The sequence below is a fragment of the Pelodiscus sinensis genome, chromosome 1 (genome assembly GCF_049634645.1).
Source record: "Pelodiscus sinensis isolate JC-2024 chromosome 1, ASM4963464v1, whole genome shotgun sequence".
Classification (NCBI taxonomy): Eukaryota; Metazoa; Chordata; order Testudines; family Trionychidae; genus Pelodiscus; species Pelodiscus sinensis.
This window is the reverse complement of record NC_134711.1, coordinates 55,237,602-55,253,876: the sequence shown is the minus strand read 5'-3', so window position 1 is coordinate 55,253,876 and position 16,275 is coordinate 55,237,602. Positions and strand designations below refer to the sequence as shown.

At 47.0% G+C, this 16,275-nt stretch overlaps 1 protein-coding gene across 2 annotated transcripts; it reads right to left on the bottom strand.

The window, feature by feature from the left end:
- Nucleotides 1–7,794: 7,794 nt before the first annotated feature.
- On the bottom strand, nt 7,795–15,100 carry LOC102456053 (prolactin-like). Of its 2 annotated transcripts, XM_014575217.3 has the most exons (5): nt 14,660–14,812; nt 14,390–14,574; nt 13,696–13,803; nt 9,729–9,908; nt 7,795–8,367 (listed from the first exon to the last, which is right to left on the bottom strand). In XM_014575217.3, exons 1-5 carry the CDS (start codon nt 14,676–14,678, stop codon nt 8,173–8,175), a joined length of 687 nt encoding a protein of 228 aa, XP_014430703.1. In that variant the 5' UTR covers nt 14,679–14,812; the 3' UTR covers nt 7,795–8,172. The 2 variants fall into 2 exon arrangements, with proteins under 2 accessions (XP_014430703.1, XP_075786487.1); XM_075930372.1 differs by having other exon boundaries at nt 14,390–15,100.
- Between the last annotated feature and the right edge of the window lie 1,175 nt (nt 15,101–16,275).

Genomic DNA, 16,275 nt, shown 5'->3' with positions numbered 1-16,275 from the left:
GGCACCATGTGAATCCCTCATAAACCCCATCTCAGGAATTGTCAACTTTCCGAAGTCGCTTGCCAAAATTTAATTGTCCTGCTCTGGGCTGCACTGCTCTCCCGTGGGAGGGAAGGCTCTTTCCACTATATGCCCCGCTTGGTCTCCTGCCCTGGACTCTGCTTTGGTTTCACCTGTGGGGAGGGGAGAAGCAGCCTGCACATGCTTTCCTGTAAGCCAGATCCGGCGTGGAGCGTCAGGGCTTCCCCGGCCAGCCTGAGCTGCCAGACTTTGGCTTTCAGTGCACACGTGTGCTTCCGGGGACTGTGACAGAGCCAGGAGCGCATCATGAAGTAACGCATCATGAAGTCACTGCCCCAGATGGAGAAGGAGATGGGGCCAAACTGCCGGGAGGGGTAGCTCAGTTGACATACATCATTTCCACTTCTGCAAGCAGAGTTGACACACATGTAATGCCATGTTATTCACCCTGCAGTGATGGCATGTGACTGTGCCTAGACTCTTCTCCCCCTCCCACCCTCACCTCAGTCTCACATGCAGTGAATGGGCTCCCCTTCACTTCCCCCTCCACAGGAAGCCAGTGCTGGCTACAGACTTGCGGGGGCGCAATGCTGGATCGCCAGCATGGACTTCTTGTTGTGGGTTGGTGGGAGGGAGGGGGAGCCCGTTCATTGTACCACTGAAAATCATCTTGCGTGCCACACATGGCCAATCCCTGCCCTATCTGAATGGATGGCTCATCCACAGTGGTGAATTTCTCTCTCAAATTGTGCCATTGAGGTCACAGAAACTACTCACATGTGTAAGGACTGTATTGGATCCATGTAGAGCTCTGGTATCGAACTAGATTTGGATATAGCTATAGCAAGCTAGCCACACTCAACTGGCCAAATAGTCACATTGTTCAAGCCAACTAGCCACACTCAACCAGACAAATAGCCACGTGTAGTTAGTGTGTTGGACAGTGGCTAGTGGCTAGCGTGGTGGACACCACAGATATAGAGTTAACAGGTACAGTTGGCTAAAGGTCAACTCAGCTAGCCAGAAACACAGAGACACTAAGAATTTATTTCTATATACTTACATTCAAGCTGCCACCCCTACCGGGTTTACTCCATAACTTGCAGATCTTTAGTGCCTCCTACTGGGGATATAGCTGCAGACTCTGATTGGCTGCCTCCCCCCAACCCTGCCTCTTGGGAAGAGTAATTAATCTCAAGGCTAAGGCTACCTGGGAAGAGTAACTAAACTCCATTCATCTGAGGAAGTAGGTTGTGCCCTCTCAAGCTCATGACACCATCTACATTTTTTGTTAGTTTCTAAGGTGCTGCAAGACTATTTGTTGTTTAAGTTTTTCCAGTTACAGACTAACATGCCTACCCCCTCTGAAACTTTTAATCTCAAGGCTGTGCATTGAATGATTGGCCATATGGAGTGAACAGAGTTTCCACTCATTTCTTCTTTTAAAGAACTAGAAGTACTGAGCCCAGAAGCTGCATGAAACTCCTAGCATGTACAGTGCTGAGAGACAAAAACTCCAAGCTGCTCATGGGCTTGGTAAAAAGGGAGGAAGAGACTCTGATGAGGTGACACTTTAAGATTGGATACAAATGTTTGTAGACACTGTAACTCTTGGGCTCCCAGCTGGCTGCTGGAATTCACAGCCAGTTAGTTGCCCAGATCCTCAGAAGCCAACAAGCTGAGTAGGGAGCCATATAAGCCAGCTGACAGTGAAATGCAGAGGAAAGGGGTATGGTGTATGGCCAAAACCTCAAAGGAATTCAGGGACCTAATTCCCATTTCTTTTAGCTTCAGGAACCTGATTCGTGGGCCTGAGGGAGACACACTCCACCATGAAGCCTCTCTATTGCCACACAAGTACTTAAACTATGAAATTATTCTGACATTTGTCCCTTTCTCTCTTATGCAGGGCCTGAGCCTGGACGAGTATGTCTACACTGAAAAATGAAAACAATTTGTGGCAGTAAATCTCAAAGCCTGCATCAACTGATTTGGGCTTGTGTGTATTTGGGCTAAAACAAGTGTAGACATTCCTTCCCACTTAGGCTGGAACCTGGGTTCTGAGACCCATCTTCCTTGCTGGGTTTCAGAGTTTAGGCTCCAGCCCAAGTGGGAATATTTATGCTGCTATTTTTAGCCCTGAAGCATTGAGACTTATTGCTGCAGAGGTTTTTTGCAATGTAGACATCCCCTTGGTGTACTCAAATCCACAAGTAAAGGGTCAAGCCCCACTGATAAGATATACAGGGACATCCCTTGTTTGAGAATCCTGATAATTCGGAACTGCTGGGGTTTTGCCTTGTACTATGGTTCTGAGTAGTTTAACTGTGGGGTTGGTGTCAAAGTTTAGGTGGCTTTGTGCATACCCATCAGAGGAAAAATAGGCTCTACACGGTTAGACAGCAGCAGTAGCAACCACACAAAGAGGCAGTTAAGCACATACCTTTTGAGGATCTGGCCATACGATGCTCTACATGTGAAACAAGACTTCCAAAGAGTAAAGAGAAAAGTTTCAACATCTTGATTTTAAATGTTTTCTACAATGTCAATCTAACTTTCTTCAGTTCCCCAGGAACACCATAAGAATTTTGGACCATAACTAAAATAGGTCTGAGTTCATAGCACCAAATAAAGTTAAAGCCAATCCTTTTAGTTTTATGCTATTTAAAGGGGGACATTCCCTTTAGCTTGCATTGTGACATTTCAGCATATAGGAAGTATTACTCATCATGAATGTAGTAAATATCACGATATTTACTTTGCCATTCTCTAAAATGTCATACTTTAGTGATGGATCAAATAGTATGTGTGCATTTCCTTTAAATAATTTATGAACATCAGTTATGACAAGGAACCTACCAACTTCACAGACAAATTTTGGTCAATTTCCACCAAGATTTAAAAATTATAAATTCCATGCTTCAGATATTTAAATCTGAAATTTCACAGTGTTGTAATGGGGGGAAGAGGGGGAAGGTTGTTCCTAATCCCAACCCAGCTCTGAAGGCAGGAGTGCAGCTGTAAGGGTGGCATGGTATAGTATTGGCACCTTTAAGTATGTGCTACTGCTGGCGGGGCATTCCTTTCAGGGTTTGCCTCATGGCCAGCACTACTGCTCTCCAGCAACCCAACTCTCAAGGCAGTGCAGAAGTACTGCAACACTTCCTACAATAACCTTGCTGCACCCTCCCACCTGTACCCCCCGATCCTGCACAACCCTTTTTTGTTCAGGACCTCTAGTTTGAGAAACACTGGTCTTTATGAAATCTGTATGGCATAGAGTAAAAGTACCCCGAGACCAGATTTCATAGTCCATGACACATTTTTCATAGCTGTGAATTTGGTAGGGTCCTAGTTACGACAAAACAAAGGAAAGCAGAAATGAGTGATACGCATTTCCTCCTGCATCTCTATCTACATGCACCCAAATCACTCTCAGCCCTGCCAGTTCATCTTGTTCCCATCTTAGTTCAGAAACTCCCCAGCCTCTCGCCACTCCTGCTCTTAGACATACAGCACATACTTGAGCTTCCATGCTGAGAATCCCTTATACATACTACCAAGCCTCTTTGTAACTCTAAACCACTTCCTCAGCTCTCTAACCTCTCCTACCCAGACTCAGAATACCACTGACACAACCCCCAAGATCACAAAACCCACCTCCAGCTCAGAAGCCTTGCTCTCTCTAGCTGGCACCCACTACCATCATCCAGTTCAGAAACCCTTGACTCTCCAAGAGTTACCACTTTGCCCTCCCCTATTTCATGCTGGCCCTGGACATGCAGGAGCAGAAGCAGAAATAAACTGTGGCTGCTGGGCATGTGAGCAGGGAACTCTATAAGCTGTTTCATGGGCTCGGGGTCCTCCTTGTCTTGTTTTTTGTACCTCAGCAGTGGTAACCCTACCTCTGCTCCTTTGCAGGCCATTCACTACAGGGACAGGAGGGGCTCTATGCTGGAGACATGTGTATGCAAAGAGCCTTGTATTTGGCCTCTGTGGAAGTGAAAGAAATCAGCCCCACAGAAGCCTGAACTCCGTTCTGTGCTTCCTCCTTCTACTGCCTGCAGTATTTGTGCTGCAGAGCCCAGAGGCTCCCACAGCAGGGAGGGCGTGCTGCAGCCTCCAGTGGCTGGAATGCCTTCAACCCTTGCGGGAGTCCCTTAGTGGCAGCAAGTGCTAGTGCACCCTGAGTACATCAGTCACTGATACCTGCTACCCTCCTCTGTGTCCCATAAAACATTGTGGGCTTGTTTCTGATCTCATTTACCTCCATGAAAGAGTAACTCTGCCACAGCCAATGGAAACACAGGAGTATAGAACCAGCATAGGAGAGATCAGAATGAATGACATCCACTGCATTAGCTAGTTTCACTTTGAAAATCGACCAGTGTTTAAATGGAAAGTGAAGGAGGGGAAAGTATTTTGGCCTGGCTCTTAGGCATTTCTGGCCCTGCAGCAATGGAAGCATGTGTAGACGGAGCCAACGATTGCCTAGAGCTCAAACAAAAAGATTAAGAAACAGAAAATGAAACCCACCTGGCAGTTGTAAACTGAGGAATGGGGACAGCATTCAAAATGTTTATTTTAATACAGGCACCTTGAATATCACATCAAAGGATATGAAAAGAAAGCATCAGATTTGTTCCCCACTATGCCCCACATACATATTGGCTATTTTTATTAGCCCATATTGGCTCGAGAAATTCCTTTGTCCTTAAGCCTTTTACCTGCCTGTTGGCTTTAGGCTGCACCACTTAAAAGAATCCCATTCTTGAAGCTTTCTGATAGGCGAGACAATGTATTGCCTCCTTTCTCATAAGATTCAATGAGATCAAAGAAGTAGAAATACTTTTTGTGGCTGACACATTCATATTATATGCGTCATAAGGACGCTGTTCTTTCACAGTGTGCCCTTGCTGGTTCTATTTTTGATGATTTAACCTTTAGAGTATTTTTTGTGTTTGGATTCCTGATTTGTGATACCTGTATCAAAGTACAAGCTTCTGACTGCCACGAACTTTGCAGAGAGGATGTTGGTAAGTAGGCGGATTACATCAGAGAAAATCTTTTTGCCTTAATGTGTATTCCTATAGTTCTCTCTCCTTTTTGGCATCACAGAGACTAGAACCATCCCTGCCTGGCATTGTTATATGCAGCAAATTCATATGCGTGCTTGTGGGCTTGATTCTGATCTCATTTACCTCCATGAAAGAGTAACTCCACCACGGCCAATGGAAACACAGGAGTATAAAACTAGCATAGGAGAGATCAGAATGAATCATGTAAATAACAATATTGACAAGAATGGCAATACTAGACTGCAGCTTAGAGTGATTTTTGCCCATAGTACAGAGAAAATTTGCTGTATTGGTTCATAGCTATGGCTATGACCATAGTTTTGATGACCAACTTACATATTTGCTTGATGTCAACTTCAGGTAGAAAAAGGTGTTTGTGAATTGCTTTCTAGGTCTGTTACTCAGGTAAAAGAAATCACTAGATGTTGGGTGGCAGCTGAATAGGGAGTTTGTGAATGGGAGTGGCTCCTAAATATTTGACTTAGTTTCCTTTTTCCCTGTGTGAGTCTAGCACTCTCAGGATAACATTATGCTGGAAAAACTTAAAAAAACAACAAATAGTCTTGCAGCACCTTAGAGACTAAAAAACATGTAGATGGTATCATGAACTTTCGTGGGCACAACCCAAATGTGACCTTTTCCACTCAGCTGTCTGAAGACATGAGGAAGCCACTATGGCTGAGTTGCAGAGGTGCTGAGTTCTCACAGATACCCTCTAAAAAAGTCAGGCCAATTCTGCATTGGTTGAGCTTATGGCTGCTCAGAAGTAACTTGAGAAGTTGCTGCTCGATGTTCAATTCTAAGTTGTATCTTTGACTTTCTATGGCATCCCATGGTAAGTGTGCATGTGCTTGCAAACTGTCCTAATTCCTGCAAAAATGTACACAAGTAGTCTCAGTGGCATGCCTCACAGTAGTAAAGTTAAGCACATGCATAAGTACTTGCAGAATAAAAGCTCAGGCAATTATGAATGTCAATACTGAGTCCAAATCAGTGATAAATGCCTCTTATTCATATGCATCATCTGGACTGAAAAGGCAGAGATCTTTCATTCCAGACTAGTAATTATGTACCATCCATTCATTACAGTTAGCAGTAAAATAGCTCCATCTTTATCACTCAGATGAATGAATGGTTTTTCTATACCAAGGAATTTACAGCACCCATATCTTGGTATTGACTCTGGCTATGTGTGCAGGAAACACACCCCTATCCACCATCCAAACTTGGCACTGAGACTGAACCATTAATTAGAACCTTACTCATGTGCCATAGTGTTTTTTTCTCATAAAAGCTCCTAGTGGGACTATTAATGGAATAATGTGCTTCTCAACATCAGGGTATCAGACACTTGCTCTTAGAGGCTCTTGAAACTACATCAATATTTGTAAAAGCTTGCAGCAATTTAGGAAAGGAAGAGAGACGTATGATGGGGAAAAAGGGTAGTCAGGTATCCTTATGAAACAGTCAGTAATACCATATGTGATGGGGTGCCCTCACCCCGCCCCCTTCATAGCCAGCCACAGCACTCGGGGGTGAGCACCATGGTGGGCCGAAACCCTGCGGCACATGCTTGAGCGGCTGGCGGGATGCTTAAAAGCAGCACCAATGCGCTTGGTGGGGGAGGCTGGCGGGAACCTGGAAGCAACGGGCGTCTGGCTGCGGAGCAAGGGAGTAGCATCCCAGGAGGGGACGGGGGAAGGTGAGAGGAGGAGAAAGGGAGAGACAGAGGAGTGCCCAGCATCTGGGGGAGTGGGGCTGGGTGGAAGGGAGCCAGACCTACCGGGAGGCCTAGAGACAGAACAAGGCCAGAAGGGCATGTGGGGAGAAGCAGAGGTGAGGGCGACAGGGGAGAGACATCCCACACAGCGGCAGCCCTGAGGGAGCACTAAGCTTCTCAGGGCCAACGGAGAACACCAGCTCGGGGCAGGCAGGCAAGCTGCAGGACCGCCACCAATCCCCCCTGTAGCAGAAGGCAAGTGCTCAGAGCCAGGGACCTGGGGGCCACTGAAGCCAGTCATGACATGGGAGCCTCACAGACAAGGATCCTATCTTGTCTCAGCGACAATGGATGGGAGGAGGAGGTGCGGCATAGAAGCCACGGTCGAGGGTAGAGCAGATGGCAGAGCCTATAGTGGGGTAGGAAACGGCCCAGGGCAGAGGGGAGCTGGCAGTTGCCGGGGATAGCACCAGAACTGGTTCCATCGAACACCCTGAAAGACTAGGGTCCCCCCCCGGGCTCTTCTATCCCACCTCCGCCAACAGAGACGCATGCAGAGCTAGGCTAAAGGCTGGGACTAGCAACGACAGACTATTTGACACAAGCCTCTGGCTGCTCCGCCGTGGTAGGCTGGGGAACGAAGCAGGAGTCGGCCCCGTACGTGACAGCTGCCAGGGGGAGGCCCGTGGGCAGGAAAGCAGGCAACCCAGGAAAGTCATTAAAGCCCTATAGACTGCTACCTCCCCGGACAATGGCAGTAAGCCTCATCACCAAGGATTGGGCCTCGTGACCACCAAAAACAGGGCTAGAATAACTTGGGGTGGCGTGCCCCCATCCATCATGGGAAGGTTCACCAACCGACACGCGTTCATAGGCTACTAGGGCCATTGACACCATACATTGCTTACTCTTAAGCATAAGTACTTTTTCACATGGTGAATCTACTTTTATTGTAAAAATATACTTTATTTAAAATCTAGCTGAGTCTTGGTACAAAACATACATAATTTATTGATGTTTAGCTTCAGTGACAACATGGACACCTGTAACTGTGTAAACTATTTAAACTGCAGTTTGACATATAGTAAATACAGAAACTGATTTATGCACTGCCACTGAAACCCACTCTACCTGGTGTGTGAAATACACAGATACAGATGATCCCTTATTTAATATTTCAACTAGGTAGGTTAACAATGTAAACTAAATAATTGGCTAAGCTATTTAAAACTAATTTTCTTTGTTGTTTAACTATTGCTATAAATGTCATAAAACCTTTATAAATTATTTTGTTCCATCTTTGCAGGCAATATGTAACATTAATTCTGAAAATCCTCCGTCAGCAATTAAAACTCAACAACTATTTCCTGGCAAAATCCTACATTTAAGAATTTTTAAGTAGCTTTGTACTTTATTAGAGTCTCTCCTGAAGCAATGAATAAACTCATAGTCACTCATCACATTTGCTTCATTACTAATGGATAAACCAGCTGCTTCTGATGATCCCATTCCATTCAATGAATTGCTAATGATTCCCATTGACTGCATCTGTATTGAAAACAGAATATGTATGAATGTAACCTGTCAATTGATATAAAGGTTCATAGAATCCAAATGCTAGTGTTGAAGCTAACAAGATCAGGGTTTATATAAAACACTCACTAATGAAATCATTAGCTAATGTAGACTGCTCACCTCTAGGGTTTTTAATGCAAGTACTGAAAATATATGTGCAAAGTGCTCTAGAGAAAGTCTAGTATCACAGTTACTGCTACCAGGGCCTACACAAGATTCTTACTAGCCTGAAGTAGTCTCATAGAATTTTAAGAAATTCCACCTGTGGAAGCAGAACTTTGGCAATGCTATCAAGAACATAACACCCCTTGAACATGGAGTAAGTAAAATCCCTTCTTCAATATGGCTGCCCCATCTCAAGACAGGACAGACAATCCGTTTTCTTCAGACTTGTAGCCTTAGTTAACAAGCTTAATCTAGTAAAATGCCTAGGCTTCTAGCAGAGCTTTAAAATGGATATATAAGCATAGAAGGGTGGAAGCCAGAAAGAGGCTTAGGTGTTGCGACACATGGGCTGTGTCTAGACTGGCAAGTTTTTCCGCAAAAGCACCTGCTTTTGTGGAAAAACTTGCCAGCTGTCTACATTGGCCGCTTGAATTTCTGCAAGAACACTGACGATCTCATGTAAGAAATCAGTGCTTCTTGTGGAAATACGATGCTGCTCCTGTTCGGGCAAAAGTCCTTTTGCGCAAAGCTTTTGCACAAAAGGGCCAGTGTAGATAGCTCAGATTTGTTTTGTGCAAAAAAGTCCCGATCGCAAAAATGGCGATCGGGGCTTTTTTTGTGCAAAAGCACGTCTAGATTGGCACAGACGCTTTTCCACAAAAGCACTTTTTGTGGAAAAGCGTCCGTGCCAATCTAGACACTCTTTTCCACAAATGCTTTTAACGGAAAACTTTTCCGTTAAAAGCATTTGCGGAAAATCATGCCAGTCTAGACGTAGCCTCAGTGTTGTAATGCCTAACTTTTAGGGCCTACCAAATCACAAGAACAACTCTGTGATCCACAAAGCTAAGTTAGGCACCCTATTCAATGAATGGGGAGAGAAATCCATCTAAGAATGAGATCCAAAAAAGCCAGCATGCTAGGCAGGGAGACGCCCAAGTTAGCCAATGGGAGATGCTGACATTCTAAGCCCTGCCCCTTTTTTAAGAGATAGACCCCTCTGTCAAGTTTGCAGGGAGAAGCCTCGCTCTGCTAAATGTCCATGAACTGGAACTCTTCCCCTAGCTTGGGCACCTGTGTAGTTTTTTTGTAACAGCAGAATTTGGCTCCAGGTTCGTTTGGTATCTCAGTATAACAGATACTAGAAAAAAATTGGTTGAAAATCTTGCCTTCTCTGTTACTTTCTCCATTCCAGTCTTCAGTTCATGTACCATATTGCTGATTTGCTTTGCTTTGCTCAGGCTGTCACTAGATAATTCTTGATGATGACCAATATACTGGTCAAAATGGGAAAGGGGTTCCTTCCAGGCTTGCAAAAGTCTCAGTATCAAGTGAGTTAGTTCTTCTCTCTTAAAGACATAATACAGAAGACTTTTCCTATTAGCATGCATCAAAGCACCTGAACAGTAATGTTCTCACTGGGTACAGTATACTTATCCAGTAATGACACTTACAAATTTGGGTATACTTAAAATCTCCATGTATACCATTATTAACTAAGTTTCCTGTGTTTAGAAAATAACAGTTTCATGGGCTTCTTTAGTTGTACTTTTGTATGATAAAAAAACAGAATGACTTTACACATGCAACTGTCTTCCAAATTGCTTAGAATCTCATTCTGTAATGTCTTAAAATGACGCAGCATAGTGGAACGTTCTTAAAGAGCGCTAAATTGAAATTAAATGTTGAACTGCTGAGTTGTTAAATGGAAAAAGTGTTGAGGTAAAATGTTCAGAAGTGCGTAAGGCCCAGATCCACAAAAGGACTTAGGCATTGCAATGCCAAGCATTGCTGCTCTTATCTTTTAGGTGCCTAGAAAAATCACAGGAGCAACACTAAGATCCACAAAGCCTGAGTTATATGCCTAACTCCCTACACAATAAATAGGGCTGCTCTACCCTGGGAACTTACATCAGCTACATCACTCAGGCCTCCATTGCATGGGAATGTCAAAGTAAAATGCCTAAGTTAGTCCCATCAACTTTCCTTACTTCTCCTGAGGAGCAGGAGTGCCAACTGGGGCACTCTTTGGCTACGGCTACACTGTAGCTTTCTTCTGGAAAAGCTTATGCAAATGAAGTGCAGCGTGGAATATCGCCGTGCTTCATTTGCATAATTAATTAGCAGTCGCTTTTGCACAAAAAGGAGCTGTGTAGATGGCTCCTCTTTGCGCAAAAACCCTCTCTTGCACAAGAGCCGTTCTTCCTGAAAAAATGAGGAAGGACAGCTCTTGTGCAAGAGGAGGTTTTTGCGCAAAAAGGGACCATCTACTCAGCTCCTTTTTGCGCAAAAGTGGCTGCTCATTAATTATGCAAATGAAGCACAGCAATATTCCACACCATGCTTCATTTGCATAAACTCTTCTGGAAGAAGGCTACAGTGTAGCCATAGCCTTTGAGTTAGATCTAGCTGGTCTATTCTAGACCCACTAAATCAAACCCTGGAAGATGTGTAGACAGCACCAGGCCAATGGAAGAATTCTTCCATCAGCTTAGCTACTGCCTCTTGGGGAGGCAGATTGCCTTCATCAAAGGGAGAACCACTCCATTGGCATAGGCAGGGTCAACAATGGAAGGGTACTGAAACAACTTCTATAGTGGGAGTGCTGAGAGCTATTTAATCAAATTGTAAACCACGTAAGTAATGGAAACCACTTCAAGTCAACACCATAGTTCAAGCTACAATGAGCACTAGAGAGGTATAGCTACAGTTGTTTCTCTCTTGAGATATAACATAGACCACAATAGTTAGCCAATAGAGAGTCTAATGGGAGCGGTGTGGAATGAATCTAGCCCCTCTTCAGAAGGAAGGTGCCTATCTGTGCTTAGCAATTACAAAGGAAAACCCCTCTCCTGGAATCAAGGAGCCTAGATGTCTATGGGTACGTTTAACTGCTCGGCTATTTTAGGATACCAAAGATATCCCGAAATAGCTACCCTGCATTGTCACAAGCCACCTGTTATTTCAAACTATTTTTCAAAATAATGGGTGTGCTATTTTTGCATGCTGGTAAATTCATTCCACGAGGGTTAAGGGATATCTCGAAATAGCACATTATTTTGGAATTTGGTGTTGTGTAGACACACTTTGGCTGTGTCTACATTGGCACCCCTTTCGGAAAAGGGATGCTAATGTAGCACGTTGGAATAGGCAAATCCGCGGGGGATTTAAATATCCCCCGCGGCATTTGCATTAACATGGCTGCCGCTTTTTTCCGGCTTGGGGAAAAGCCGGAGAAAAGCGCCAGTCTAGATGTTATTCTCCGGAAAATAAAGCCTTTTCCGGAGGATTTCTTATTCCTACATGTTCAAGTAGGAATAAGAAATCCTCCGGAAAAGGCTTTATTTTCCGGAGAATAACGTCTAGACTGGCGCTTTTCTCCGGCTTTTCCCCAAGCCGAAAAAAAGCGGCAGCCATGTTAATGCAAATGCCGCGGGGGATATTTAAATCCCCCGCGGATTTGCCTATTCCAATGTGCTACATTAGCATCCCTTTTCCGAAAGGGGTGCCAATGTAGACACAGCCTCTAAGTAGTTTGTGGGAATGAGTTAGGCACCTGTATTGTTCCACACAAAACAGCTGGAACGAGCAGTTGCTGGTTCCTACTGTTCTTACTGTTTTAGCTGAATGGTTGGAACATTCCTTTGGGATGAGGGAGATAACACTTCAGTTCCCCCCCTCTACCCAAGTGAGAGAAGAGCTGTAAGTGGGAGGCTTCCACTTCTCAGCACCATAGCCATTGAAGTATGGAATAGTTTGATGGGCTCAGTCTCAAGTTCTTCCACTGTGGCTAACTAATGAAAGAGTGATTGGAATGGGGGAAACTAAATTTGGGGTCTTCCATCTTCTGTGAGTGCCCTCATCTCTAGACTACAAGTCTTTCTCTCTTTCTTTGACTCAGTTACATTACCACTGTAGATAAATAATTAAATAGTCAGTGGTCCAGAGAGCATGAGAATGACACTGGTTCTGTGCTTAGGCATCTAAACAGCTCTCGATCTGGGACTTAGGAGCCTAAGCCTCTGACTTTCCATGAGATTTAAGCTCCTAAATACCTAAACTGCTTTTGAAAATGGCACTTAAGTTCTCAAGTCCCTTAGTTGCTTTTACAAAAGTTATCCTTTCTTTTCAGCTTTATGTATTCTAAGCCAAACTGTATTTACTTGCAGAGAGGAAAGTCATAGAAAAAGCATAACTATCAAAACCAAAGAGGAAATATTGCTAAATTACTTTTGTTGATTGCTTTTTCTCCTCCCCATTTTTCTTTTTATCCACCCCCCTTTTATAATATTTTTACATCTGTCTGTGCCCTTGGTTTTTCAAAGTCTGCTTTTTATCACTATTTTAAAAATATTATTTTTTAGCATTGATTACCTACAGTTTCCTTGCTTGATTTCTGTTCCTCACTATAATTTTTCTCTATTTAAAACTGTTTGCTTCTCTTCCCTCTTGAGCACATAATTATAGCTTTACAACTGTGATAAACTGTTTTGGTTTTCTCGTAATTGCTTTCTAAGTTTTACAGTAGTACTGATTAATGAAATTTGGATAGTTCACACCTACTTCCTAGATTTCTTTCATTGTGCCGGAGTAAATTAAAGGGAAAATGTATCGCTTTCTGTCCTTTGCGATGTTTGATCTTAAAATAGTTCAGTGCCTTTTTTTATAAAAAGGTGAATTTATCATATTGAACCCCACAAATATTATTTCTTACAATGTAGAAGGAAATTGTGATTCATTCTGAGAACTCAAAATCATCAGTTTACACTCTGAAAATATGTAGGATGCAAGAACTTTAGAGAGGAATCATCATCTATAATATTCCAAAGATACAAAATCCCCTTGGCTGGGACTATGCTGAAAGTTTGCTTATTAGCCAGGTAGAACTCCCTACCAGCAGGTGCTGAGGGTTTTCAACTTCCTTTGAAGCCCATGAGAGTGGAGGATACCCAACTTTGCAGGATAGTGCCTGTCTCTTCAGTGACAACTGTCCTCCCCCTCCCCTCCAGTAGCTTGAAGAAGGCACAGCAGAGTTTGACAAGCCAGGCTTTAGTTTCCCCATCCCCGTACAAATAGCGACCTTATCTGACATCAGTGCCACGCCTATTAGCCCAATGCAAGCTAATGAGATCTTACCGGTATTTTTTGGGCATACTCCTTGCCATTAGGCGTGAGCATCCTGGCGGTGTGGCATTTGCCTGTCGATTTCCCCAACTCATTGCCATTAGGTAGAAAGCTTTTTTCCTAAAAAGGAGGCGGGGGGAGAGGGAGAATCCAACACAGCAGATATTTTAGAACTGTAGTTTGTAACGTGGAGGCTTGCAATCGCTATTTTGACACCTTGCATATTCCCTTTTACCACCCGTCCCCTCCTCCCCACGGACACACAGCGCGGGATAACTTGCTCTGCACTGCAGCTAGCCCGCGCGGCTACCATGGCTCACGTGGTTCAGAGCCCAAGCTTAGTTTTCGGGCCCCGTACAAACTTGCACCCCCTCCCCCCGCCCCGCCACACACACACTACTTTGCAGCCTGGGCCGCAATGTGCCCTCCCCCCACGTGGGGGCCCTGGGTGTGCAAAGGACGCCGAGCCAAGGTCTGCATGTGCCAGTGCGAAGAAACTCCTGCAGCTCCCGTAGCGATCAGCGGCCCAGAACGGAGACAGCAGCAGGCAACGGACCGACCGCCACCCAGCCCAGGTTGGAAAGCGACGGGAGGAGAGAGGACGCCGAAGGGGTTGGTAAACCCGCCCCGAGGCCAGAGATCGCGGCGTGCCGGGGGCAGCAGCGCCGACCTTCGGGAGGCCGGGGCGGCGGGACAGGGCGCTCACCAGGTCCGAGTAGAGAGCCGTGGACAGGCTGTGGATCCTGTCCGAGTGCTGGATCACCCGGTCGAAAAGCTCGGACACGGACAAGAAGCGGCAGCTGGAGTCTCCCTGCCGGCCACAAATCGCCACGACAGCGGCTCCGGGCGGCTTCCCCAGCAGGCAGAGCAGGGCGCACAGCCAGGCGGACCCTGCAAAGAGCGGGGAGAGCGCACGGATGGAGCCAGCCCGGCGCGCTGCTCTGCAGGCCAGGCGGGCGTAGGGGCGGCTACTTACCTTGGCGCGCGGCGCCCATGGTGCAGGCGGCAGCGACGGGCCGGGTTGCGGTGGGTGCCTGGCTCCCCTATATATGGGCGCCGCGCGTGGAGATGGGCACCCAGGGGGAGCCAAGGCCGCGCGGGTGCGGGCGGGGCGGCCGCTGTTCGTCATTGCTGGGTTCCTGCGGACTTGCCCTGCCGGCAGCGGGGATTAGCACATGGCGCGGAGGGGCCTGGCGCCCGGGCACGCAGCAGCCCTTCCACGCGCTGCCCCGAGGCGCCAGCGTCAGTCCCCCGACGGGAACTAGGCGCCTGTGGAAGCGCGAGGGTCAGCGGGTAAGAGAACTGGCTTGTTGCGCGGTAGGAATCGGCGCGCACAGGCCCCTTGTCAATGGGCAGGGGCCAGATTTTCCCTCTGCCTCCCCACTTGGAAACCAGTCCCCCCATTGACTCCAGTGGAATTAGGCCTGATCTAGCACAAGCCGGAGAACTCACCTTGGGCTGCATCACCAGAGCATCACAGCCAGGGGGTGTGGGTGGCTGGGGAGAGCCTGGCCAGTCAACAGCTTGGTGCAGGAGTGATGGAAGTTTCTTAAAAGTGTGATGGGGGGCACGCAAGCACCCAAACTGCGGTCAGAGGTGTAGGAGTGGCCTATTGTGGAGCCTGGTCCAGCCTCACCCGGATGGCTTCCCAGACCCGAACCCCGTGGTGGTTGGTCTGCTGGGTGGCGGCCATGTGGGACTGCTGGTAGGCCTGGCCCTCATCTACCATCCACCCTGGGAAGAAGGCCTCCCCCCTCGCCTCAATAATATTGTGGAGCACGCAACATGCCAAGTTGACCTCCGAGATGTGGTGCTCCCCCATGTCCAGGCGGGTCAGGAGGCACCTAAACTGTGCCTTCAGATGGCCAAAGGCGCACTCGATGGGATTGCGGGCCCGGTCCAGGTGGCTGTTGAAGGTGGCCTGGCTGTGGTCCAGGTGGCCGGTGTATGGCCGCATCAGCCAGGCCATCGGGGTAGGCCGCATCCCCCAAGATGCACACTGGCATCCTGATATCCCCAATGGTGAATTCCCGCTGGGGGAAGTAGGTGCCCACCTCCAGCCTGAGGCACAGGCCTGAGTGCCTGAAGATGTGAATGTCGTGGGCCCACCTGGACCACCCCACATAAATGTCCTGAAACCGGCCCTGGTGGTCCACTAGCGCCTGAAGCACCATGGAGCAGTAGCCCTTCCGGTTTATGAACCGGGCCGCTTGGTGCTCTGGTGCCCAGATGGGGATGTGGGTCCTGTCTACAGCTCCCCCACAGTTCGGGAACCCAAGGCTGGCGAATCCAGTAATGGTGGTGTCCATGTCCCGGGGGCGTATCACCTTCTGGAGCAGCACGTCATTGATGGCGTTGACGACCTGCAGAGGGATGCATGGAATGAGACACAGTGCTTACATGGGCCCATGGAGTGTGCTCACCCTCCCTTTAATGGCCCCTCCCCCCACGCAGGCCAGGGTCCTCTGCCCCCCGGGATCTCTCCCTCCCCCATCAGCGGTGCTGTGTGCAGGAGGGACAGCGTGACACTCTGTGTGCGGGGCTTCCTCCGGTCTGGCCCTTTTCCTCTCCCAGGATGAGCCCATGGTCCAC

Bases quoted from the DNA above. Each gene is read 5' to 3' on its own strand.
- LOC102456053 (XM_075930372.1), bottom strand. From the start codon at position 14,812: ATGACGAACAGCGGCCGCCCCGCCCGCACCCGCGCGGCCTTGGCTCCC. The intron at 13,804-14,389 runs GTGAGCGCCCTG...CCTCCTTTTTAG, and splicing joins CGGCTCTCTACTCGGACCTG to GAAAAAAGCTTTCTACCTAA. The intron at 8,368-9,728 runs GCAAGATTTTCA...TTTTCAATACAG, and splicing joins TGGAGAAAGTAACAGAGAAG to ATGCAGTCAATGGGAATCAT.